Raw genomic sequence first — 26405 nt, forward strand, 5'->3', positions numbered from 1 at the left:
TGACGTCTTCTCAGAACTATCCACTTTTAGTGTGCTAGGTGCTCCCTCCATTCGATTGCTAGCTTTGGCCCATTCTGCCTCAACATCTGCTACAATATCTCCACATGGTGTCAGTGAATCGAAGCTCAAAATTGATGAGATATCTCCAAGCAGTGTGCTCAAGCGTTCATTTGTTGGGGCTTTGGTTGTCCCGCTCACCTTTGCAGAGTCCTCAGATGATGTTGGGCCCTCTTGTGGTGTAGAGAGCTGATGTTTCTCCTCTGTCTCCTCTACAGAGCGAGGCGGAGGCCCTGGTGTCAATGTGAGACTCTCTTTTATAATCTCAACACTGTTGGAACGGGAAGCAAGAAGGGGAGGTCCTGGTTGAACCTCCTCTTCATCCTCTTTCTCCTTTCCACGCCAGCGTACGGTTCCAAATAATCCCTTCAGACCCTTCCGTTGCCGCCCGGGCCTTTGAGACTCAGTCTGAGCCTGCCGTTCTCCTGTCATTCCCCTCCGACCTTTGCGTAGCATATTAAGGAAACTCAGAGATTTAGCAGAGGTAAGGGAGGAGATGGACTGCCTCGTGGGGGTTGTTTGTGAATTCATGTCCCCGCTGATGAACTCCTCCATTGGAGCATCCTCCTGTTGACTCTCGTCCTCCTGGTCAAGATCCACCTGCTCTGCCACTGCTTCAGGGGCCGTCGGCTCATTTAATCCATCCTGGGTTTTGCTCCTTGACGGTGGTGATTTAGGGCCTCCATCTCCTTTCCCTCGCATGGAGAAGATGCTAGCGACACTGCTTCCAGGCTTCCTCTTGCCGAACAGTTTTAAGGCTTTTCTGATTTTACCTGGAGGCTGAGGGTCACATGGCGGTGGTTCACAGCTCTCCGACTGTGCATCCATATTCCAGCTCCACTGCAGCGTATCTTCACCTTGGTCTCGACGTCTCTGTCTACTCTTACACCTTCTCTATCTAAAACCGCGCGCTCAGATGAATGAAACACGACTCTAATCAGAATAAATAAATAAATTACCTCTTCCCTTTTATTTTTCTGTGCTAGAAATGTGCATCTATCTCCGTTTCCACTCTCGTTCCCTCCCTCTGTCTATTGCTCTTTTTTTTAAGCGCTCCCTCTTTCTCTCTCTGCTTCTGTTCCTCCCTCCCAAGCCTCCGCCCTCCCTCTCCCTCTCTCTCTGCTCCTCTCCTCTGGCTGCTCCAGCCGGTCGCCATGGCAACTGAGGGTCTTAGCAGCTTTCGTCAGCAATGGAGCGGAGCCAGGGGCTGTCATCATCCTACCCTCTTTCCTTCTTTCTCTCTTTCGCTTTCTCCTAGTCCACTCCCTCTTTTCATCCAAATAAGTGTTCCCATCTCTCCCATCCCGGTTAGTCATCCAGATTTACCCTTCCTATTTGTGACTGTTCTCTTTCTATCAGCATCAGTGCTGCATATGGGACAAAGCACAACATTGGGAGCAACTGGCTTTGTGCACTGCATCCCTGCTGTGATAGATTTACAAAACAAGCTGCTCAAAATATCAATCTGATCGAAATATGTTACCACTCCACGCCTGTGTATTGAATTTACCTACATCAGAGGGAGGACATATTGAAAGGGTGTTGAAATTTTCTAATGAATCAATCTGTGACTGCTGTCAAAGCTTAAACAGTTCCCCATTATTTATCCCACTTTCTCAATCCCTTGTTGTCTTTCTCCAACAACCTTCCTTCTCTCCTTCTGCCCCTCCCACTCAACCACCCACAATCTCTCTCTCCCACACACACACACACACACACACGATTCCCAAAGGACATTAGTACATGCTTTACATTATGTGTTTATCGCCCCTCCTTTTGCTCCATTGTCACATGCATTCCTCTGGGGATTTGTTGACTTGAGGATTTCAGTCATTTTCAGACATTAGGAGTGCTCCTATCATCATGAAACTAATCGCACACACATCTTCATCTCTGCATCAGTGCCTTTGCTGTTTCATGATCTCCCACAGTAACACTCTTTCTCTGTTTTCATTTACTTGAGAGATTACACACCACACCCATCTCGCTTCTAATGCACATCCACTCTACTTTTGGACTATTCTTGCTTATGCTGGGTTCAGGCTGCTTGATTTTAGCACCAATTTTGACTCACCGACAGATTGAAAAATCGCATACAAATTCCTGAACTCACAGGCAATTCGATGCTTGTTCACGTGAGTAACAGTCACACATCAAAGACGCGATCTGAGAGAATCGCAGATGAGTCGCTGACGCCCATGAGATATTCGGCATGCTAAATATCTGGAGTTGTTGGCATTTCACAAATCCTGCCGTGTGAAATGTGTTCTGATTGAAAATAACATCAGCAGTTACCTACAGCCAATCAGAGAGCAGCATCCACTAGTATGAGTACCTACATGCCAACGGTAGGTTGGCGCAGAAGTTAAAAGGGGTTCTTTTCGGTCTATTTGGACACAAGAAATGGAGGAAAAACTAATGGAAATTTGTGTTCACTCGTGTCTGTTAGATGTGTCATCTTAGTAATATCACAACTGGGTTGAAAAAGAAAAAACTTGGAGAGAAATTGCTAATTCCCTTCAAAACCCAGCAAAATAAGTGAATTTTCAACCCCACTAAAGGCTTCTTTCTCATTATGTAGTTAATAAAAAAAGATATGATATGTGACCTCACGATGTTTCCGTTTAACTTCTCACATGTGTTTGGTTGTGAGATGTAGTTTGCGGACTGAAACAAAGTTGTCAGCGATTCTTTCTATTGTAAAGTCATGCAGTGTGAAACCTGTTGACGCCGATCCATCCTACAGTAAAAACACAGCACTGACAGACTGCAACCCCAGATACTCATGCAGTGTGAAAACATCTGTGACGCGACTACTTTAAAACTCATGTGGTCTGAACTCAGCATCACTCTCTAGTTTGCTATTCAGGGGTGCATTTCCCAAACAACAATGTAACTCCCGACTGAACTATCATAGTACGATGCATCATTTAGGAAAAGAACATAAGTGACGAGTGTTCCCCAAAACCCGAAGCTTCTGTCGCAGATCCATCATTCGAACCACGTTAGTTTGACTGTAAAGTGCCCATAATGGTGCTCCAAACAGGGTGGAGTAACAACTTCTTTATAGAGGAACCCCATAATTTGTTTGTACAAATTATATTGTTTTACGCACACACACATAAAAAAAATCCAATATTAGTTTTGGTAAAAACATGCACTGGCTTACCATATTAATTGAATTATATGTAAATGGCATATATAGGGTCTGTGTTTCCTTTACAAATATGATTGAGAACATGAATATTCTATTCTAAAACCTAAAATTACTTACAAAAGCTAACACCTATTCCAATCTCATATATAAATCATAGAAATAAATAAATAATGAGGCTATTTATTAAGACATGAAATGTATTATTTATTAGGAAATGAAAAAAATCATACTTTAATAATAATATTGATGAAGATGATGATGATGATGATTATTATTATTATTATTATTATTATTAATATTATTATTATTATTAAGTAGGATGTTGTTTATTTTTTATTTTAGAAAAGTCTACTTTTATAATTTGACACATTTAAACCACTGCAGAAATGTTCTAACCCACGGGCCCATGTCTTATACAGTACAGATACTTAATAAATAACCTACTATAAATTAAAAGCATTAACGTATGCTATGTTTATTGTTTTCACAAGCTTTGGAGATGTAAAATAAATTGCGTTTTTAAATAATAGGTCACCTATAGCTTTCGTCATGGCTGTGTTCAAAATGACATCAATGTTTTCAAAGTGCACTGCGAAGGGAGCACAATTGTAAACATGAAGATCGCTAAAACTGAACTAGAAGCAAATTACACGCAAGAGAGATGACTTTAATGCTTTTAAAAAAATTGTTCCATGTTTAAATGTTATAATGTTCTAAATGAGCAGGGGATAGGGGGAAAAACTGAATAGAACACAGCCAGGAACTATGTTTCTAACTACAGCTCCAAAGGTGTAATTGCAAACATACAAGTTTGCAACGCAGTTTGCGAATGTTTGTTGGAACTATAGATTGGGAAATGCCAAGTCAACTATGTTTGTAACAACGGAACATGTGACCTTAGTTGGTTAACTATGGTTTTTGGAAACGCACCCCAGTGCAATACTTTCATGTGAAAATAAGGAATTACCCCATAAGTTTAGTTGCTTGCGTTAAATTTAGGCCAAAAACTCCTAACTCTGTTCATTCAGAGCAGTTTCATTGTAATTAAACAGAGTTGAAGCAGAGTTGCCCACTTTCACTCCTCTTTAAATCATGTTAACAGAAGCTGCTCTGGCAACAGTGTCTCTATTTTCACTTTTAAGCTAAAACTAAAGCATATTTCTCTTGAACAGCCCTTGTATATCACATTTTATAACCATTTTATGCATATGGATGGCTTTTCCACTGTTACCCATTTGTCCAGTTAGCTCACCATGTACGTTGGCGGACTTGGGATGTAAAGAGGTGTTGACCATGGCGATGGTGCTCGAGTCCAGCGAAGAATGATTCCAGAAAGACAAAAACAGAAGCCAAAAAATTAAATAAACAAGTAAATAACAGGGTGAGAATGTGGTAAAGTTTGTAAATGTGGTAAAAATTAGGCGAGGGCTCTTCTTTTTTTATTTTTTGGATTGCTTTTCAAAACTATTGGTTGGGTTTAGGGAAGTGGCTGGGTGGGTCAGTCAGTCAGTCAGGTGACAGTCAGTCGACAGCGGCCTCTGGGGGTTTTATGCGAGAAGAGCAGGCGCAAATGGCACTCACGAGAAATTTGAGATCTGAAAAAGCGTATACACAACGGCCTCTGGTGGATTCGTGAATACAAAAACTGCAAAACTCCTGGGATGTATTTGTCACTGTTCAGAATTGTATATAGAGGTACGTTTTCAGAATGAGCCTGGATTGAGCAGTGAGGGTTCTGTGGTATGTGTATATGAAGGATCAGCTCTGTGATACAGAATGATGATACAGAAGCTCATGCCTCAAAAGTCTTGGAGAAAAAAAAAACTGTACTTTTTAGTCCAGGTCACCAAGTGAGCCAGGATTGACGCTGGTCTCCCCTTAAAAGAAGTAGGTGCCTGACACCATCTACACCCATCAATGCATGCATCTCCTTTTCTGTCAATATTTTCTCTGTATTCTCTCTTTTAAAACAGGCCTTTATCCTTCTTCCTTCACCCCATCGCAACAAAACAATGAATTCATTCATCCCTTAAGTGCTGCTTTGACTGGGGCTCGCTAAACAGGGGCGACTCGCCAGACAGAACAACACATTACTCTGTGCCGAGACACAAACACACACATAGTTATGAAAGAAAAAGAGCGATAGGCGAGAACTAATAATGGAAGGGATCAACCACCCACACGTGTTACTTCATTGAATACTCCTCTTAAAACAGTTGTCAATTTGCTTCAGAACCAGTTTTTTCCTGGTCTTATTAGAAGAGCTGCTAAAATCCATAAAGATATTTTTATCATTTTCATCATTTATTCATTTCCTTCTGCTTAGTGCCTTATGTATCACATTTTCATGATGTGTATGGAAAAGTTACTTTAGAAAGTATTGCATTACAATATTGAGTTACTCCCCAAAAAAGTAACTAGTTGCGTGGCTTAGTTACTTTTTATTGCAAAAATATTGCATTACTTTTTTTTTTTTTTTTACTTTTGCCTTACTTTTTCTTACCTGGCTGATGGTTGATCTCTTTCAGAACTTGCAGGTTCTTTTTTCTTCTTTTCTTTAAATAGAGGCACTGTATAACCCTCATTTATCTTAAACACACACACACACACACACACACACACACACACACACACACACACACACACATGAAAAATAATAATTTAGGATAATGTTATCTTCTAAGAACTTCCTGACCCCAGAGCTATACTGTAGATGCCGTATATACAGATTAATGAGAGTTTAAAGCATTGTGTTTGCTACTTTTGTACTTTGTGTTATTATTATTGAAGTAAAATCACTGTCCATTGAGACTATAATTACCTTTTCCTTTTTTGATGCATTCAATATAATGAGCATACTTCTACCACAGAAATGTAAGCAGAGTCATCTTGGTGTCTGTCTGTTCAAATTCTGTCATTGAGTGCGTGATTCAACATGAGTATGTTCATTTTATTTCAGCAAATTCTTTTTTAAAAGCTAATGAATTCAACCAAAAGTTACTCGCATTACATTTTAGAAAAGTAACTCAAATATGATTACTTAATTCTTTTAAGTAATGCGTTACTTTACTCATTACTAATATTATTGCATAACTTGCATTATTTGTAAAGTATTACCTCTAATATTGCATTTAAGTGCAACAGATTATAATATACAGTTAAAGTCAGAATTATTTGCCCCCCCCCCCCATTTTTTTAGACCCCTGTTTATTTTTTCCCCCAGTTTTTGTTTAATGGAGAGATTTTTTTCAACACATTTCTAAACATAATGATTTTAATAACTTATCTCATAACTGATTTATTTTATCTTTGCCATGATGACAGTGAATAATATTTGACAAGATATTTTTCAAGACACTTTCATACAGCTTAAAGTGACATTTAAGGGCTTAATTAGGGTAATTAGGCAAGTCATTGTATAATGATGGTTTGTTCTTTAGACAATCGAAAAAAAAAGGTTAAAGGCTAATAATTTTGACCTTAAAATGGGTTTTTAAAAAATTAAAAACTGCTTTTATTCTAGCCGAAATAAAACAAATAAGACTTTCTTTAGAAGAAAAAATATAATCAGACATACTGTGAAAATTTTCTTGCTCTGTTAAACATCATTTGGGGAATATTTAAAAATGAAAAAAATTCAAAGGGGGGCGAATAATTCTGATTTCAACCATATATGTAATGAAATAAGGCAGGGACTGGATTGTAGATTATTTAATGGGTTGTTGATTTGATTTAGAGTCAGACAGAGGTCAATGGCCAATATTGGCTATGAATGAATGAAGCCAGGAGCGAGTTTAGTTTTCAAATATAAAGCAAACAGCTCTGGGGAAAATATGTTATCAGTTCTCTGTATTTGCCGGTAATGCAACATAGACTCATTCTGAAAACGTAGTCCAATTTACATTTCTGGATGGCTTTCCCGCTGTTACCAGTTTGATTAGTAGCTCGCCATGTACATTGGCGGACTTGAGATGCAGAGAGGAGTTGACCAAGATGAAAGGAACGGATTTTAGAAAGCGGGTAAGGCAAAAACAGAAGCCAACAAATAAAAAAACAAGTAAATAACAAGGTGAGAATGTGGTAAAATCTAAAAATGTTGTAGAAATAATTTGCTTTTCAAAACTGTTGATTGGGTTTAGGTAAGTGGGCAGATGGGTCAATCGGTGCTTTTGAAAACACTATTGGTTAGGTTTAGGGAAGCAGTAGATCAGTCAGTCAGTCAGTCAGTCGACAGCAGCCTCTGGTGGATTTACACGAGAAGAGCAGGCGCAAATGGCACTTGAGAGAGATATTTGAGATCTTAAAAAGCACACACAGCGGCCTCTGGTGAATTTGCGAAAACAAAAACTCAGCTCCTGGGACGTACTTGGCACTCTTCAGAAATGTATTTTACAGTACGTTTTCTGAATAAATATGCATTATTATGTGCATGTTTTTGAAAAATAATCACCTAAAGCAATTATTTGCATAAGACAATAATAGGTCAATATAAAATATTCCATATTTTTTTTATATTTTGGCAAAAATTACTTAAAAAAATATAACATTTCTACAGCATTTTAGGTCTGAAATGTTAAATACTTTATACTGACATAGTCATTTGCTGAGAAAAAAAGCTCTAAATAATAATATTTATAACACTTTAGGTCACAATTCAAGCTAGGCCTACTCATTATTACCTGTCTATTATTAAGATATGAACTGTTCATTAGAAGTTATAAAGTATGATCTTATTCCGCATCACTAATCCTTCCCAAAGCCTAAACCCAGCTTCGACCCTACACTCTCAAAATTAAAACTTTTCAAAAGGTACACGTTCGTACTTAAAGGGTTAATATCAGTACCTCAAAAGTGTATATTTGTATCTAAAGATTTTAAGAGGAACACTTTTGTACTTTTTAGGTATTAATATGTACCCTTGAGATATTAATATTGACCATTTAGGTACATATTTGTACTTTGTGAAAAGGTACCACCCAGTGACAGCTCGCGCACCTTTATTTCTGAAAGTGTACTAACCAATACACAGCTAATTATTAGTTTATTAAGCTAGTAGTGTTAGTTAATGGTTTGTTAATACCATGAATTGTGACCTAAAGTGTTACCTAATGTTCTTTGAAGATATGTGGCTAAAAGTTTATCAGATTAAATTACAAATGAACATTATACTGGAAGCATGTGTATCTCTGCTAATGGCAAATGCAAAATCTGATCTAGCGAATTCATAAAAGCGGTATCATAAATTTTCCTATAGCCGTAGTTTATTTTGCCAGGTAATTCATAAGTAAAAACAAGTGATATACAGATAATATCAACCAGGTTTGTATAGCTTTACTCACAAACCCCTCGATCACATCAGTCTTTAGAGTCTCAAGACAGCTCTAAATATGAATCTATACAGAAATCAACTCACTATAAACTAACAGGCTTACGATAGGGACCCGTTATATCCACATCTGTGTGGCAGAGCAGAAAGAGACTTGAGACTGCATGTGTATGTGTGTTATCGACAGCGAGAGCTCTAAATCAGGCTCAGCACAAGATCTCCTTATCACACAGAAGTGCAAAGAGCAGACAATTTGCTCTTTGTTTCTTGTGATGTTGTTGGTCCTCTTATGAACTCACTTCTGAAACCTCCTGAAGAGAAGAGCAGAGATGGAGACCAGAGGACCCGTCTGCCAACAATGCTGCCGTTTTAAAGCATGACAAAGCAAAGGGTGGAAAACTCATTTAGGAAAACTCACAAATAAGCAAACTGACCATACTAGCCCACCACCAGAGCACACTGACAACAATGCTAATTATTATTATTATTATTATTATTTAGCATTAGTAAATTATAATTATGCAAAAAACAGACATCAAAAACAAAAGTTCCACAGATAAATTAATTTACTCATTCATTTTCCTACGGCTTAATCCCTTATTTATCAGAGGTCTTCACAGCGGAATGAACCGCCAACTATTCCAGCAAATGTTTTACACAGCGGATGCCCTTCCAGCTGCAACCCATCACTTGTTAATATGTTCTCACATTTACACATGAACGCAACAATACACAACAGCCAATTTAGTTTATCCAATAGCGCATGTATTTGGACTGTGGGGGAAACCGGAGCACCCGGGGAAAACTCACGCCAACACGGGGAGAACATGCAAACTCCCCACAGATATGCCAAATGGCCCAGCCGGGACTGGAACCAGCGACCAGGTGACAGTGCTAACCACTGAGCCAACGTGCCGCTTAAGTTAAATTCAAATAAAAATGAAAAAACTAAATGGAAGACATTCACAAGACTCCAAAATACAGGTTCATAATAACTTACAATAGATAGAGCTTTTACATTTGTTAACAAAAACCTCATATAAGGGGAAGATTTTGAAAGTCTGCATTTGTGGTAAAGAATTGAACATTTAAAATAATAAAATTGACATTTTTCATCATCATTTTCAAAATAACAAATATTTTCTGTGGCATTTAATGTTATGGGTGGCACGGTGGCTTTGTGGTAAGCACTGTCACGTCACAGCAAGAAGGTTGCTGATTCTAATCCTGACTGGACGTTCTACCTGTGATGGTTTCCTCCGGGTGCTCTGGCTTCTCCCTCAGTCCAAAGACATGTGCTGCTGCAACATAGGCTCATTCTGAAAATGTATCCCTATACATTTCTGGAGAATGTGAATTATGAAGCCAGTATGGCTGCATTTCGTCTTCAAAATGAATGCTAAGGGCAGTATGACGCCCTTTCTTTTCCTGCTTACCAGCTGACCGCTTACCTCTGTATGAACGGCTTCATCAGTTTGTCCAGTTGTCCACGATGACAGGGTTCGAGTCCGGTTGGTTGGGCTTAGTAGCAAAACAACCTTTCCACAATGATTGCAGACTGCCAATCAACAAATAAGTGAAATAAGGATTTAAAAAGAAAAAAACAATTATCAATGTCTAAAAATTTAGAAAGTTAGTTTGGGTATTTTAGGCCAGTGTTTCCCAGCTCTGTTCCTGAAGGCGCTCCAACAGTACACATTTTCAACATCGTCTTATTCAAAAACACCTGAATCAAATCATCAGAACATTAGAAGAGACTCCAAATCCTGAAAAGAATGATTCAGATAAGGGAGACATCAAAAATATGTCCTTTTGGTGTGCTTCCAGGATCAGGGGTGGGAAACACTGAATTAGGCTACAATGAAACAACTTATGTAAAAATGAACAGCATTGTTTTGACGACGGTGGCAATTGGGATTAAGTAATTGAGTAGATTAAACCGCTGTATGATACCCATCCATCAAGGCTGTAATATAGATTTTTTTCGGCCCACGCTTGAGTATTTTCACCTCACCACTTCACTTCTGCGTTTGCGACCGCGACTCTTAAACTGTGCGCTGCTGCCCTCTGCTGACGCCATTGCGAGTTGCAACTACAATCTTCTATCGACTTTTATACCTATTTGCTTTATATATTTAATTTGTACTTAACATGTAGTAAATTTAAATCCCTCACAACGTTCTTATTCGCTGTTAAAATTAATTGGTGACACTTTAGAACAATAGTATTTTAGTTAATGCATTTACTAACATAAACTAAATATGAATAATCTTGCAGCATTTTTATTAATTATAGTTCTACATTAATGCATCATTAAATTCCATTGTTGTGTTTGTTACCATTAGCACTGTGAGACTAACATAAAGTTATTTCATTTAAATAACATTAACTAAAGTTAACAAAGATGTATATATACCGTAATTAAAGTACTAATTTTGTTCGTTTATTTATTCATTTTCTTTCAGCTTAGTACCTTTATTAATCCGGAGTCGCCACAGTGGTATGAACTATCAACTTATCCAGCACGTGTTTATGCAGCGGATGCCCTTCCAGCTGCAACCCATCTCTGGGAAACATCCACACACACTCATACACTAAGAACAATTTAGCTTACCCAATTTACCTGTACCACATGTCTTTGGACTGTGGGGGAAACCGGAGCACCCGGAGGAAACCCAGGCCAACACAGGGGGAACAAGCAAGCCGAGGCTTGAATCAACAACCTTCTTGCTGTAAGGCGACAGCACTGCGCCACTGCGTCACCCTTATTTGTTGTTCATATTAGTAAATGCATTAAGTAACATTAATTAATGGAGCATTATTTTAAAGTGTTGCATTTAATTCGTCATTGTTTGCAAATTAACATTATATTGTGTAGCGTCTATGTTACTTGAAAAAAAAAAAAAAACTTGAGACATTTTAAACAATATGCTGCAGACCAGCATTCACAAACAAATTCAACACAGTTCAATACTGCCAAGCCGAGGATGTATATTAAGATCAAGTCAGATCAGAGTAGCAGACGCACTAGCTGACAAATTTCCACAACAACTTGAAGAGATGAGAGAAGTTAATAAAAAACATCTAATTTTATAATGACACAATTTTTGTACATAAAGTTGTGTAATGACAATTTTTTTTCAATTTTTACAGTCAATCTCATAAAGTATTATAGTGAGAAACAACAATTAAGCAAATGTTAAAGTAATTAAAAAAAATGTTTGGTCAAAATAAATTTGTAAAAATAGTATGAAAGGATAAAATATTTTATAATAAAGTATAAATAATGTCATTTTAAATGCGAAAAATATTTGATTACATAAATATAAAATACATGTTTTTCTAATAAAAATACCAGACTCCAAAAACAAATGTTTCATTAATTTATTGCTATATGTTTTGAATGGCCATGGCTGTACTGGAACAATAAAATTATATTTTATTGTAAAGCATGCTCAACATATACTGTATATAGTATAAAAGATTATACATTCACAGAAATTATTTTTATCAAAATTAAAGTAATAGGTCATACAAGAATACAAGAACACCAAAATTGAACTAGTAAAATTGTGAAAACTAAAAAATTGTAGTGTACACATTTAGACGGACATAAGCTCTTTTTAAATAAAATGTTAAATAAAATATTAAATATTCTTAAAATAATTTAATAAAATTACGTTTTTTAAATAATTTAAATCTTTAACAAGATTATTTTCAGAATAACAAATGACATAATAAAATATATGATATTATACTAAAAATCATTGCATTTAAATCTTTCATTTAATCTAATATTTCATATGTGAAAAACATTTATTATTGTCTTTTAAAACATTTTTTCTAATTTAACAACAGAATTTTAAATTCACTTTTAAAATACAATTACAAATCGCACCTAATAATAATACCCATATCATGGATTTAAAATGATAACACATTAATCACAAATTGGCAACACAGTGGCTCAGTGGTTAGCACGGTCGCCTCACAGCATGAAGGTAGCTGGTTCAAGCCGAGTTTGCATGTTCTCCCTGTGTTGGCGTGGTTTTCCCCCCACAGTCCAAAGACATGCGCTATAGGTGAATGGAGAAACTAAATTGGCCGTAGTGTATGAGTGTGAATTGAGTGTGTATGGATGTTTCCCAGTACTGGGTTGCAGCTGGAAGGGCATCCGCTGTGTGAAACATTTGCTGTATAAGTTGGTGGTTCATTCCACTGTGGCAACCCCTGATGAATAATGGGACTAAGCCGAAGGAAAGGGAATGATAATCACACATTTAATCCATTAATAATAAACAAATGCAAATAAAATAGACAATAAAATATAAGTACTGAAGTGTGGGGTGGGATGCCGTATAATCATCTTTAAAATCTTGTGTTTTGATTGCATTTTTTATTTACTCAAGGTTTAGATGCTGTAAATGTACACTTGATTTGAATATGTCCTTTTCCAAGCAAGCACAGAATTTTAATAGCATCATTTAATAAAACAGAACTTGTTTCCCAGTACTGGGTTGCAGCCGGAACGGCATCTGTGGGGCGCTGTGTAAAACATATGCTGGATAAGTTGGCGGTTCATTTCGCAGTGGAGACCCCTGATTAAAGGGACTAAGCCGAAGGAAAATGAGTGAATGATGCATTGCAGAGCATTTTTTGGATACACTGTTCCTTTAAGTCTCCTTCTGTCATATATAACAAAGCAAACAAACTACAAACTGGACGGTAACTAAACATTTATCGTGTTAATGCTTTAAAACAGCGCTTTAGGGCGCAAAATCGCTTAATTATCTGATAATGGACAATTAACGTGCTGCTGGTGTGAAGAAGCTCTTTGTTGTTGTGCGCGCGCGCGTCGATCGGACCAGAGCCTTGTGTCGTGACGTCACCGGCACCCTTTCCGACACTCGGATTAAAGATGGCGCCCTCTCATGCGGTAAGATGCTGTCAGCGGGGTTTATCCTGGATACCTGTGATTTTCATCAACCTGGTCGTTTGCTGGTCCTACTACGCGTACGTGGTGGAGCTCTGCATCTGTAAGTGGCGACTTTTATCGACTTGATGAAAATAAAAAGTTGCTGGTTTGTTGTTACAGCGGTTTGGGTAGGAAGTGACAGTAACTGACTGGTACCATATACTGTGTTGTGTGTATCGAAATTCTGCTCGCTTTCTTAATTTAGTTTTTTTTATATGTGTGTGATTTTTTTTTTTCTTCATGTGGGCATTTTAATTAATGTATGTTTTGTGTGCACTGTGTAGTGTTCATTTAAGCGTTAAGCCCAGCTGTTAAACTGATTTGAGATGCTTTATACTTATGGAGAAGATTTGACAACCGGACTGAACGTTACTGATGAGGACGAGAGTGTTTTGTTTGTTTTTAATGACTTGTGCCTTGCTTGGGTGCGTTTAGAAAGCAAGCTGTGTCTGTCAGAAAGTTTTCTGACTTGTGGAGTGTTTTGTTTTTCATGAATCAGATGGGAATATGACCTGTCAATACACATCAGTGATTTAAAGGGATAGTTCACCGGAAAATGTTTACTGTTTACTGTCCGTCGTGAGGTTTAAAACTTTATTACTTTCTTATTTCTGTTAAACACAAAAGAAGATACTTTAAAGAAAGCTAAAAGCTACTGTTTGAAGAAGAAATGTGGAAGCCTGTAACCATTGACTTCCATTGTCTGGAGGTATGACATACTATGGAAGTCAATGGTTACAGGTCTTGGCGTTTGGCCTAAAATCAAAATCTTGATCATTTGAACATTTTAACTTGATTAATTAATTAACGATTATTTTGTTTATTTATTTTATGTTTTTGCTCTCATAGTTCACTGACAAGTTTTGTACTGTAAATATGCTCACATATTACAAGTGAGAGATTTCTGAATGAAGGGTGCGTTGCTTGATTTTAAAATAATTGAAGTAAACCCACACACTATCTATGATTATTCATTCAACATCAACAACTATTAAAACACATAATAAAATGAAAAAAAAAAACACATTGCCTAAAACGTGCCTCTCCACACCACCCACCTTCCTCGGTTGTTGCTAGATCGGATATGTATGCGACCAGAAGTTATTTATTTATATTATTATTATGTATTATATTTAATTAATTTCCCATTTATTGTATTTTATTAACATCTACCCGCACCCCAACCCTAAACCCAACCATGACAGTAATGTAAAAACAGTAGTGGTACCAATATTATTTATGCTATCTAATAAATTACCCAATAAATCATATTTTTTAACTTCCACCTTAACCCTAAACCCAACTGACACAGTAATGTAAAAATATTAATTATTGTTAGAAAGTGTCAGAAAAAAATGCTACTGTATTTCGCACTTCTGGCTGGCTGCGTATCGATCCAGACTTTACCACCTTCATCTCCTCTACCAAACTGACCAATCACAAAGCTTGTGCTACATGCCATCGTGATGTGTAGTTACATTTTTTGAGAGGTGTGTGAGTATGCGAAGTATAATATAGTATAATAGTTTGGCAGAAGTATAATATCAGAATAAAACAATAAATATAAATCATGTGACTACACACATGGTAGGGAAAGTAATTGAAAAAATTGACCTGGAAGAATTGGATAGATTATAAGTTCTCAATGTCGATTTCTTACTTGTCGATTAATCGTGCAGCCCTATGTTACAGGATTTGATATTTCTTCAAAATATCTTATTTTTTATGTTCAACTGAAGAAAGAAATTCAGATAAGTTTTAAAAGTGCATAGTGTGTAAATGATGACAGAATTTTCATTTTTGGGTGAACTGTCCAATAGTGTGAAATGCTTTTCTTAATAAATAGTTTTTTTTTATTCTTTCAAATGTCTTTATAGTTATCATATTTGCCAGTAAGCTATTTTGTAGATAATATGTCTTAAATGGGAATTCTTATGATGAGTTTTTAAAAAGTCACACTGGATAATGTTTAAAGACAGGGTGTCTGCGGAAGTCAAAGTATTAAAAAATAAATTTAAGGCCCCTAAAAAGTACTAAAAAGTTTTAAATTATATTTTGCATGGTATTAAATTTTATATCATTTTTGATTATGTAATGTATGGTTTGCTAAAGTTTGCCTGAATTAAATCTGCGAATATCAGGATGCTGTGTAGTTTAACCCTGCTAGATTTGACATCATGCTGCTTTGTTTACTGCAGTAAGGTAACAAAGTTTACTCTGCAGCTCTGTAGCCACCAACCTGCTGAATTAGCTATATTTAATAGATTTTTATTCAGTTTATGAATAATGTTTTAGTTTTCAATTAGTTTCTTACATTAAAATTGAGTAAATATACTGTAATTTGAAATCTCGCCAGTGTTTCTGATTGAAACCTAAAGTGGTTTTAAGGTCTTCAGATGTATGGAAAGAGTCTTAAAAAAGGTCTTAAAGGTATTGAATTTCACTCTCTGATTCCTGTACATATCTTTAAAAGATAAAACATTGAGCTGTCCTGTTAAGGTGATCAGATATTTATTTCTTACATATGAAGTGTGAGACTTTAATGACTGAAAGCATCTGTTCTGTGAAGTTTTTTTTTGTTATTTTTTTAATTGTTAACCACTTCACAGTGAACTCCACTAAACTCTCTGTAGTTCCACCCAGTTATTACTTTCCCATCTGAGTCTAAAAATACTTCATTGTGTGTTCCGGGTTCATTTATTACCCTAGTAAAGTGCTGTAAGTTCTTCCTTATTGATACCCCTGCTCTGTTTGCCATAAAAGTTTGTGGAGTGTTTCAGAAATATGATGGCCCTATAACAGGGACAGAAATTATATATCTGTGTTGTCTTTTGGATCAATCACTAAAATTTAACCAACTTATGTAATCAATTAGGGGCAGCATTGTGGCTCAGTGGGTAACACGATCACCTCACAGCAAGAAGGTTGCTAGTTTGAGCCTCGGATGTGTCTGTTGGCGTGTCTGTGTGGAGTTTGTATGTTCTCCCCATGTTGGCGTGGGTTTCCTTCGGGTGCCCTGGTTTCCCCCCACATGTCCAAAGACACACGCTATAGGTGAATTGGTTGAATTAAATTGTCTCAGTACCGGGTTGCAGATGCAAGGGTATCTGCTGCCTGAAACATATGCCGGAATAGTTGGTGGTTCATTCCGCTGTGGTAACCCCTGATATAAAAGCGACTAAGCCGAAGGAGAGAGAATGAATGAATGAATGTAATCAATTGGATAACTAAACTGTTGACAGTAGTAACAACAGAACAAATTATTTTAAACTTTATAATTGAAATGTATGAAAGGAATTTCTTACAGGACAGGAGTCCCATATTGTGACAAAACATTTTATAGAATTTTAACTTTTTTTTTAACGTATTATAATCATCATTATTAATGTCAATTAATACAGTGCATATAATGACGCATTGTAATTCGGCTATACAAACAAAATATGTCAGTCCAAGACAATGGTGGGAGATATGCAAAAACTCCTGGTACAATCACTTCAGCTAGAATTTTGAATATTAATTTTTATATTTCACTTTAATCATGACAGCCATAACAGCTTGAACTTGATCGGATCAACTCTTAGGTGCATTAAAAGAAGGGAATAAAAACACCATTTTAATTTTTTAATTTTTATATTTTGTCAAAGTAGTAGTCATTTTCATTAATTAAATGCAAAAAGCCAGAACACCTTTTTATTTGTGCTGTTACATAATTAAAAACTTGGTATATTACTTAAAAAAAACACATATTTGGGTTTTAATATTAGTAATATTCTCATAAAACTTTAAGTAGTTGTAAAAAATCATAGATGGATAAATTGTAAAAACAATTCATAATAATATCCCATTCATTATTGTTAATTAACAAATATATAATTAATATATTCATTCATTTTCCTTTTAGCTTATGCCAAGTTCAGAGTGCATGATTTTAGCCTCGATTTTTGACTTGCCAACAGGTTTTGAGAAATGGCCGCCAAATGCCTCAAATCACATGCAAATGCCAGCGGGAGGTTGGGGGAGAAGTTAAAAGTCCTCATTTTCAGTTTATCTGGACCTAAGATATGGAAGAAAAATTGTGTAAATTTGGTAGGAGCACCCGTGTCTGTTTGACGTGTCGTGAGCAATACCACAACCGGGTCAAAAAAGAAAGTTGAGGAGAAATTGCTAATTCCCTTCAAACCCAGGTGAGCAAATATGTAAATTTTCTACCCCATTAAATGCTTCTTTCTCGTTATGTAGTTAATAACAAAATATATACTACATGTTTTTGACTGTGAGATGTAGTTAGGACGAAGTTGTCCGCAATTCTTTCTATTGTAAAGTCATGCAATGTGAATCCCCCGGTCGCCGATCCATCTTGCAATGTAAACAAAGCAGCGACAAAACGCTAGCCCAGATAGTCATGCATTGTGAAAACATTTGTGACAGGACTACTTTGAAAATCATGCAGTCTGAACTCAGCATTATTCCTTTTATTAATTCGGGGTCACCACTAGGGCTGTGCGATTTGGGGAAAATATCTAATTGTGAATTATTATTATTATTATTTATTTATTTTAAATTTTTTTGACAGATATTGTGATTTTTTTTTTTTATTTCTTTATTTTTTTTTTTTCAATTTGATTCACGATTTATATTTGTAGTCAAGCTTCAGCTTAATAATCTGTATTGTAGCTTCTTACTGCTAAAATTCAGTAACTGGAACTGAAAAGATATCAACTTATATTAGCAAACAACTCTGAAATTGTACTTTGCTAGCTACTAGATTGAATGTCACTGGAAATACTTTTACTTAAAATTTTTTCAGGTGCTGTTTTTTTTATTTCCTTATGCTGTGGCAACAATTCTGCGACAGCTCTTACAAATGACCTGCTTTTGTTTGACGTCTGTGACTTTGAAACCAAGATATTCCCATATTACCAGTTTTTCTTTGATCATAAATTTGTCTATTAATGCTTATTAATGCAGATGCCATCATCCCACCTGTTTGCTCATTTGTGCGTGTTTGTTTTTTATTGCGGATGTGCTGCATAGTTCGTTTGCGCAATTCTGATCGGGCTGAACGAAAGTGTGCTCAGTCAATTGGCTAGTAAGACTGTCACACACAGACAGCAGTCATGCATTTGCTCTGGGTGGGGGAAATTAAATAATACATATATATTTCATATCGCAGCCTCTGCCGATCAGCTAATCGCAGTTTCAAATCGCAATTTGCGATTCAATTTTGATTAATCACACAGCCCTAGTCGCCACAGCGGAATGAACTGTCAACATATCCAACATATGTTTTTATGCAGTGTATGCCCTTACAGCTGCAAACCAACACTCATACACACTCTTTCTCACACACATACACACACACTACAGGCAATTCAGCTTGTTCAATTGACCTATACAGGGTTCATACGGTCATAGAAAACCTTGAAAAGTCATGGGATTTTGACATGGTATTTTCCAAGCCTGGAAAAGTTTTGGAAAATCAGAAAAACCCACAAAGTTTTGGAAAAGTCATGGAAAACAGATATCTGTATACTTGAATATAGATTAGTTGTCTTTACTATTTTTCTGTCCAAGGTCAATCACATACTCCCACATTATTAGTGCAGTGTAAGCATGATCTATTTTATATCTATTTCTATTTTATAATCTATTTTACATAGATATAAATATAAGCTGAAACTAAATAGACATTCAACTTGTATTGTTTTTTACCACGCATATGTAGACATTGCCTGAAACATTGTCATGAAAATTTACTTGAAAGTTTTGGAAAAATCATGGAAAAGTCATGGAATTTTAGTAGTTAAAATGTGTATGAACCCTGCCTAATGCATATGTCTTTGGATTGTGGGGGAAGCTGGAGCACCTGAAGGAAACCCAAGTGGACATGGGGAAAACATTCAAACTCCACACAGAAAATGTCAACCAATCCAGTCAGGGCTCGAACCAGTGACCTTCTTGCTGTGAGGCGATTGTGCTACCCACTGCGCCATCATAGTTCTTAACTCTAAATACTTCATAAGACTCATTCACACCAACATTGATACCTGCGATGAAAACTAATTTAGTGGTGTACCATTCTTATGTATTTGTAGAAGTGTGTCTTTACCATTATTGTTACCGTCTAGTTCTCATCTTGGTGTGAAACGGTCTCATTTCACTGACTGTGCCGTCAAGATTTGCATCTGTCAGTCACTTGTTGAGTCGTCATGACAACTGGGGTCTTCCACCCGTGATGGACACAGATGGCAGTACCAGTCGCCTGGTGCGCTGGCATTACTGCGCTTCCCTAGTGGAAGCTGGAAGACAGAGAATTAGCAGTATCTCAGCACTCAGCAGATGGCTTTGTGAAATGGGCCAGTTGTTCTTGATGGGATTGCTGATTGCCCTTTGCTTCTTTTCTCCCTGCAGACACAATCCCGAACGTGAACGAGCAAGGTAAGAGGAACGCCAGTGAAAGCAAGCACACAATATTGCAAAAGCGGTTGACAAATCCTTCTGTTGGCTAATCTGGCCTCCTGCTGTTCTCGGTCACATGTTTTATCACACCAGAATGAACTAAAAAAAAATCCCATTTAGGTTATGAAGTAACAGCTTTTATTGCGTGTGTGTTATAAACTGAGTATGGTTTGTTGTTTGTTTCTCTTGCAGTTATTTATCTGGTAGTCTTTCATGCTTTTTTCTTCATGTTCATGTGGTCCTACTGGAAGACCATCAGTTCCAAGCCTACAAACCCCTCAAAAGAGGTACTGTCTTGGTTTGCTTTGTCTCTTTGATGTTTTTTTTATTGTCTAGGTTTGCCTCAGGAGTCAGATCATGCATTGGAGATCAAACGATGACCCAACAGAATAACCAGTTTTTAGGGCCAGATTTATCCAACATTGCACATTATTTGGAAGTGCATTCCCTTTAAGTGCTAGTGGCAGTGTGGAAAGTTTTGCAGAATATCCTTAAACAATTAAATAATCCAGATAAAGCAGCTCATTCTTATAATGAACAAATATCATATTTGTTTTCATAATGTGCAGTCACTTTAGTAAATCCTGACAGTTCTTCATGCCAAAATATGGGTAGTTTGGCACAAGCTCTTTGGCTCTTAATGTTTTATGTAGTCTTATTTAACTTCACAGGTTTAACTTCACACTCAAAAAAATAACTTTTGCTGTTTGTTTAAACTACTGATTTACAAAAATGAGCCAAAACAGCACAATTTTTGAGTTTTTTTTTTTTGGACAACTCAATTGTTTTATATTCAACGAATAAATTAATGCGATTCTGTCATGTTGTCAAAATACAAATTGCTTGTGTGGAATCCAACATTTTTTTAATGTGCAGTCAGTATAATTTATCACAGATATGAGATTAAATAAATAAAATATTACACTATCCACACCATAAGAAATGGTTAACCTATTGAATTAATTTACATGATTCTACATAATCAAAGTTTAAAGTTGTAATTCTTTTAATTAATATCAGAGATTGTGTCTGTTTTGTAAATTTTTCTCATTTATTGTTTTTTTTTTGATTACTTTGGAAATGAAATTTTATTTTATATTGTGTATATGTAGTTAAAATACTTTGACAGTGCTGCAACAAAAAATGTCATTCCAATGAAGCAACTTGAACTTGGCACCCAAGTGCCAATTACCATTGGTAGAAAAAAAGTTGAACTTTTGAACAGTTTGCCTTTTTATTTCTTCTTATTTGGTACAGTGTTGCTATTGCCAACTAAAGTATTAATTAAAAGTACTTTTTGGAAATTGAAATAAAGCTAAATATATAAATAATAAACCTGAAAATGGGACTTCTCATGTATTAAAGGGTTTGTTTACCTTAAAATGAACATTCTGTCATTAATTACTGATCCTTTCTCACATTGTTCCAATCCCCAGAGTTTTTTCTTCATCTTCAAAACATGATTTGAGATATTCTAGATGAAATTCAAGAGCCCTGTCATTCTCCATAGACAGCAATGGTCCAGAGATGACCAGCCTCCAGAATCGCAGCCTCAAAAATTGTCCAAACATTTCATGTGACTTCAGTAGTTCAACTGTAACCATATTAAGCTCCAAAAACACTTTTGTGAGGCAGAAAAAACTAAATACAACTTTGTTTGCCTATATCTTCTCTTCCGCATCAGGTCAGCCTGCTCATTAAGGTCAGCAGTGCAACACCAAGGCAGTGTATTGCCCTAGTAAACACCCTGACCCTTAATGAGGAAGGCTTTTTTCATTGCACAAAAGTTTTCCGGGAGCTTCATTTAGTCGAACCCCTGAGGTCACATGGAATGCTTTGGCAGTGTTTTTGGCTCCTCTTCTGAACTTAACCTTTAAAGTTCAACTTGAACTTGAACATGAGAGAGCTCCAGCATTTCATCTAAATATCTGAATTTGTGTTCTGAAGATGAACGAAGATCTTAATAGACTTGAACGGTATGAAGGTGAGTAATTTATTACAGAAGTTTAATTTGTGGGTGCACTAACCCTTTAAGTGCTTTTTTGTTGCCACAGTGTGAACAGCTTGTAAATAAAGCTTAAAAAAACAAGAGCTTGCATAACTTTCTCGGTTGTCTGTAGGAGCTTGTTTTTCAAGGGTTTATGAAGTATACATCAATAAAGATTAGAATGTTGCTGTGAAAACAGAGTGTAATATATAAAGCTCAAGTTGCTTACTGAAAAACAAAGCTACATGTTTTATTAAGTAGAAAACCTAATAAAAATGTCAAAAGCAGACAAAACTACTAAAACTTTAAGATAAAAGCTGAAGAATGAATAACTAATAATATAATAGTATTTAAATAGTTCTGAAATGACAATCCATTGGTCAAGATCAGGTTTGTTTTCAATTTCTTTTTATTCATACTGTCTGAATTTTCTCAGGTCTCATCTGGGTTGTGGTGGAACAAATATTCCACTGTCATGTGTACATTTTTAGCTATATGCTAAGTGATGTTCCTCACATCTGGAGGAGCAGCAGCAGCAGTCTTTAAACTCTGTCGGCTCTGTAGTTTTAGTACCACAGAATGTAATGACAGAGAAGAAAGGGGAAGAAAGGAAAGAATTGATGTTTTTGCGTTTTTAACTGCCTGTGGGATGTGAGGTGTGGTTTAGAAGTTAGCACACATGTTCAAACACACACACAGAGCTGATTTAGACTATTTTTAGTGTAGCTTATAAATTATGACAGCTAAAATAATGAGTTTGTGTAATATTAAGATTTCTTGACATTGGTTGTATACGGTATTTATTTAGATTCACATTGGTCTATTGTCACACACATCATCTCCGGCTGACATCCTGTTGTCTCTCTTAGTTCTGTCTCCCTAAGGCTGAGAAAGAGCTGTATGAGAAAGAGGAGAGACCAGAGGCCCAGCAGGACATCCTGAAGAGAGTGGCCAGAGAATTACCTATATATACATTCACAGGATCTGGGGGTACGGTCAAAAACAACACTATTAATATCTCTGTCGATTTGTTTGAAATGTTGTATAGGTAATGAATGTTTGTAGATCTCTTGTATACAGTTTAAGTCAGAATTATTAGCCTTCCTAGATTATTAGCACCCCTTGTATATTTATTTCCAAAATTTCTGTTTAATGGAAAATTTATTTTTCAACGTAATAGTTTTAATAATTGATTTGTTTTATCTTTGCCATGATCACAGCACATATTATTTGACTTAATAGTTTTCAAGATGCTAGTATTCATTTTAAAGTGCCATTTAAAGGCTTAACTAGGTTAGTAAGGTTAACTAGGCAGGTAAGGATAATTAGGCAAGTCGTTGTTTAAAGATGGTTTGTTCTGTAGACGGTCTGAAAATAATGTTGCTTAAGAAGGCTAATAATATTGACCTTAAATAGATTTAAACCAATTAAAAATTACTTTTATTCTAGCAGAAATAAAACAAATAAGACTTTCTCCAGAAGAACAAATATTATCATAAAAACTGTGAAAGTCCTTGCTCTGTTAAACATCATTTGGGAAATATTTTAAAAAGTTCACAGGAGGGCTAATAATTTTGACTTCAACAATTTTTTTTATGTATGTTTGCTGTGATTTAATGTAATCACAACCAAATCAAAACATTAAGTACTGTCTTTAAAAGAGTCTTAATGTCCTCAAACATTTAAACAATTAAGAATCTGTCTATTTATACTCGCTTGCCACTTTATTAGGTTTCACTTGTGCCAGGATGAACCTGCTTTTGCCTTCAGAATGTTCTTTATTTTTGAGTCATAGATTCAACAAGGTGAGGAAAACATTTTGGTCAATTTTTATGATCTGCACTCTTAGATTGAAGCCTGGTGACTTTGGAGTCAGTTGAGTTTATTGAAATCGCTGTCATGTTTATGAAACTAGTTTGAGATGATATGAGCCATGTGTCGTGTTATCCTGCTGGACGTAACCATTACAGTTGAAGACGACATTATTAGCCCTCTAAATATTTCTTTTTAACATTAATTCATATGAAGTTTTTCTTCTGGAGAAGACTTATTCTTAAGTTTGTCTTTAATAAAAACAAAACATTTAAAAACTGGTATGGTCAATATTATTAGCCCCCGTAAAGTATAACTTGACTTGATGGCTACACAACAAACTATTGCTGCCCAATGGCTTGTTTTATTAAGGCTTTAAATTGCACTTAGCTGAATACTGGAACCTTGCAAAATAACTTAATAATAATATTATGTACTGTCATCATGGCAAAGACAAAAGTATTAAAAATGTATTTAAAAATTTTATAATTTCTCTGTTAAATAGCACTTGGGAAATATTTGAAACAATTTGAAAGGAGAGCTAATAATTTTGTCATGAAATGTTTGTTCACTGTGGTCATAAATGGATAAAGATGGTCAATGAGCAATACACTTATCTGATACATGGTTTGATGTGTTTGTGTTCAGATGATCTTTTGCAGACCTTTATTTTATTCACTGTTGCTTTTCTATCCGCTCAACCATTCTGACATCAACAAGGCATTTTCATCCACAGATCTTCTTTCGTCCACTCTCTTGAAATGGTTGTGTGTGAAAAATCCTTGTAGATCTGCAATTTCCTGAGCAAATATGCCACGATCATAGTCACTAAAGTCACCTTTTCTTCATGCTGATGCTCAGTTTAAATTTAAACAGAGATTTCCTAACCATTTCTTCATGCTATATGCACGTAGCTGGGTTGTAATTGAGCGATTGGAGATTTGTGCTAACAAGCAGTTGAACAGTACCTAATAAAGTGGCCGGTGGGAGTGTTAAGTGTACTAGTTATAAATATCATTCCTCTTTTCTTAGCTATCCGCTACTGTGACCGCTGTCAGTTGATCAAACCGGACAGATGTCATCACTGCTCGACCTGCGACAAGTGAGTTTACTCAGATAACATGGTTATCTTGTTTTAAGGCCTGTTCAGACAAAGTACAATAACTATATATACAACAATAGCTTTAAAAATCAATCTGAATGTTAATCAACATCTGAGCTCAGACCACAGCTATAACGATGATGAAGATGTAGACAAACAATATCGTTGGGATTACTTTTAGAAAGATGATTTTCTCAGACAATAAATGATAAAACACTGACAGCCAATCAGAATATATTAAAATATAAAGGTCTCATGCAATTTAAAGCTACAGTAGATGACATTGTGAAGAAGCTCTGCTGGCACATGCAAGCATATGCTCTCGCACATGCATACACACAAACACATACATACACACCTGTGAGTGTGTATGTATGTGTGTTTATTTATGCATGCATGGATGTAGAATATTAAACCTATATGTGTGTATGTTTGTTTGTGTGTGCAGCTATATGTTTTGAAAATTGACTACTTTAAGAGAGAACATTTTTTTGTAAATCTCTCATTTAAGTGGTAATAAAACATATATGTGATAAAATGCTTTTGTTTAAAAGCAAAGGCTTGGTTCTTTTTATTCATTTACAGTAGGGAAAATAAGTGTTGAACAAGTCACCGTATTTCTAAAGATGCTGTTGACTTAAAAATTTCACCTGATGTTGGTAGCAACCAAAGAAATATATATGCAAAGTTTACAAATTATGTTATGTGTAATAAAATGAAATGTACACATGAAGAAAGGGAGGTATAGAAAGGCAGTGAAGGAACAGACAGCAGCTGAAATCTCTTACAAGTTCTTCAGCAACCCTCTGGGCTTCCTCATTGTAAATGAACATTAGCTGCTTCAGTCCAACATCTACATTAGCAGGACATTTCATTAGTGGACATTTCAGCAAGACATTGATCCAAAACACAGCCAAGGAAACTCTCAAATGCTTTCAGAGAAAGAAAATCCAGCTGTAGCCTAGCCAATCACCTGACTTGAATCCAATAGAAAATAAAAATAAAAGATCAGATTTGATAGATGAGACCCACAGAACAATATATATATATATATATATATATATATATATATATATATATATATATATATATATATATATATATATATATATATATATATATTTTTTTTTTTTTTATGTTTGTATTGTTTGGGATTTCAACATCTCCTTTAGAAATATTTTTTTTTCCAGGAAAAAACATGACGTGTTCAATACTTATTTCCCCCACTGAATATTATGCTCATACTCCTAGCAGAAAATATTAGCATATTAGGTCTGTCAAACTTGGGTGAAAATGATCAAAAATGCTGGTGGTTGCTGGCAACTTTGTAAAAAAAAACAAAAAACACACACACATAAAGTTAAAGATAGTGACTGTCTAGGATACGATAATAAAATACATGGAAGTTATGTAAATTATTATGAATAAAAGTACCTCAGGTATCCAGTGCTAGTTTTGCTTTTGGTTCATTTGAAAATAGTTTGTTTTTATTCCACTAAATTTGCTACGATCGCTAAATGTGGATTA

At 35.8% G+C, this 26405-nt stretch overlaps 1 protein-coding gene and 1 long non-coding RNA gene across 4 annotated transcripts in view; one reads left to right on the forward strand and one right to left on the reverse strand.

Annotated features, from left to right (window-relative positions):
- Window positions 1-19923, reverse strand: part of LOC141376431 (uncharacterized) — a 38059-nt gene extending 18136 nt beyond the window's left edge. The window contains exons 1-3 of the long non-coding RNA XR_012386465.1: window positions 19628-19923; window positions 9992-10098; window positions 4467-5803 (exon numbers count right to left, since the gene is read on the reverse strand). This is a non-coding gene — a long non-coding RNA (uncharacterized lncRNA). The remainder of the gene's footprint in view (window positions 1-4466; window positions 5804-9991; window positions 10099-19627) is intronic.
- Window positions 13425-26405, forward strand: part of zdhhc20a (zDHHC palmitoyltransferase 20a) — a 30948-nt gene continuing 17967 nt past the window's right edge. For 2 of the 3 annotated variants that reach the window (XM_005172672.6, XM_073914073.1), the window contains exons 1-5: window positions 13446-13576; window positions 19930-19956; window positions 20170-20264; window positions 22834-22954; window positions 24809-24878. In XM_005172672.6, the coding sequence (XP_005172729.1) occupies window positions 13459-13576; window positions 19930-19956; window positions 20170-20264; window positions 22834-22954; window positions 24809-24878 (431 nt within the window). In that variant the 5' untranslated portion in view covers window positions 13446-13458. Of the gene's footprint in view, window positions 13577-19929; window positions 19957-20169; window positions 20265-22833; window positions 22955-24808; window positions 24879-26405 lie in introns of all 3 variants that reach the window. The other variant, NM_001083549.1, reaches the window with a different exon arrangement.

The sequence above is a fragment of the Danio rerio genome, chromosome 10 (assembly GCF_049306965.1).
Source record: "Danio rerio strain Tuebingen ecotype United States chromosome 10, GRCz12tu, whole genome shotgun sequence".
NCBI lineage: Eukaryota > Metazoa > Chordata > Actinopteri > Cypriniformes > Danionidae > Danio > Danio rerio.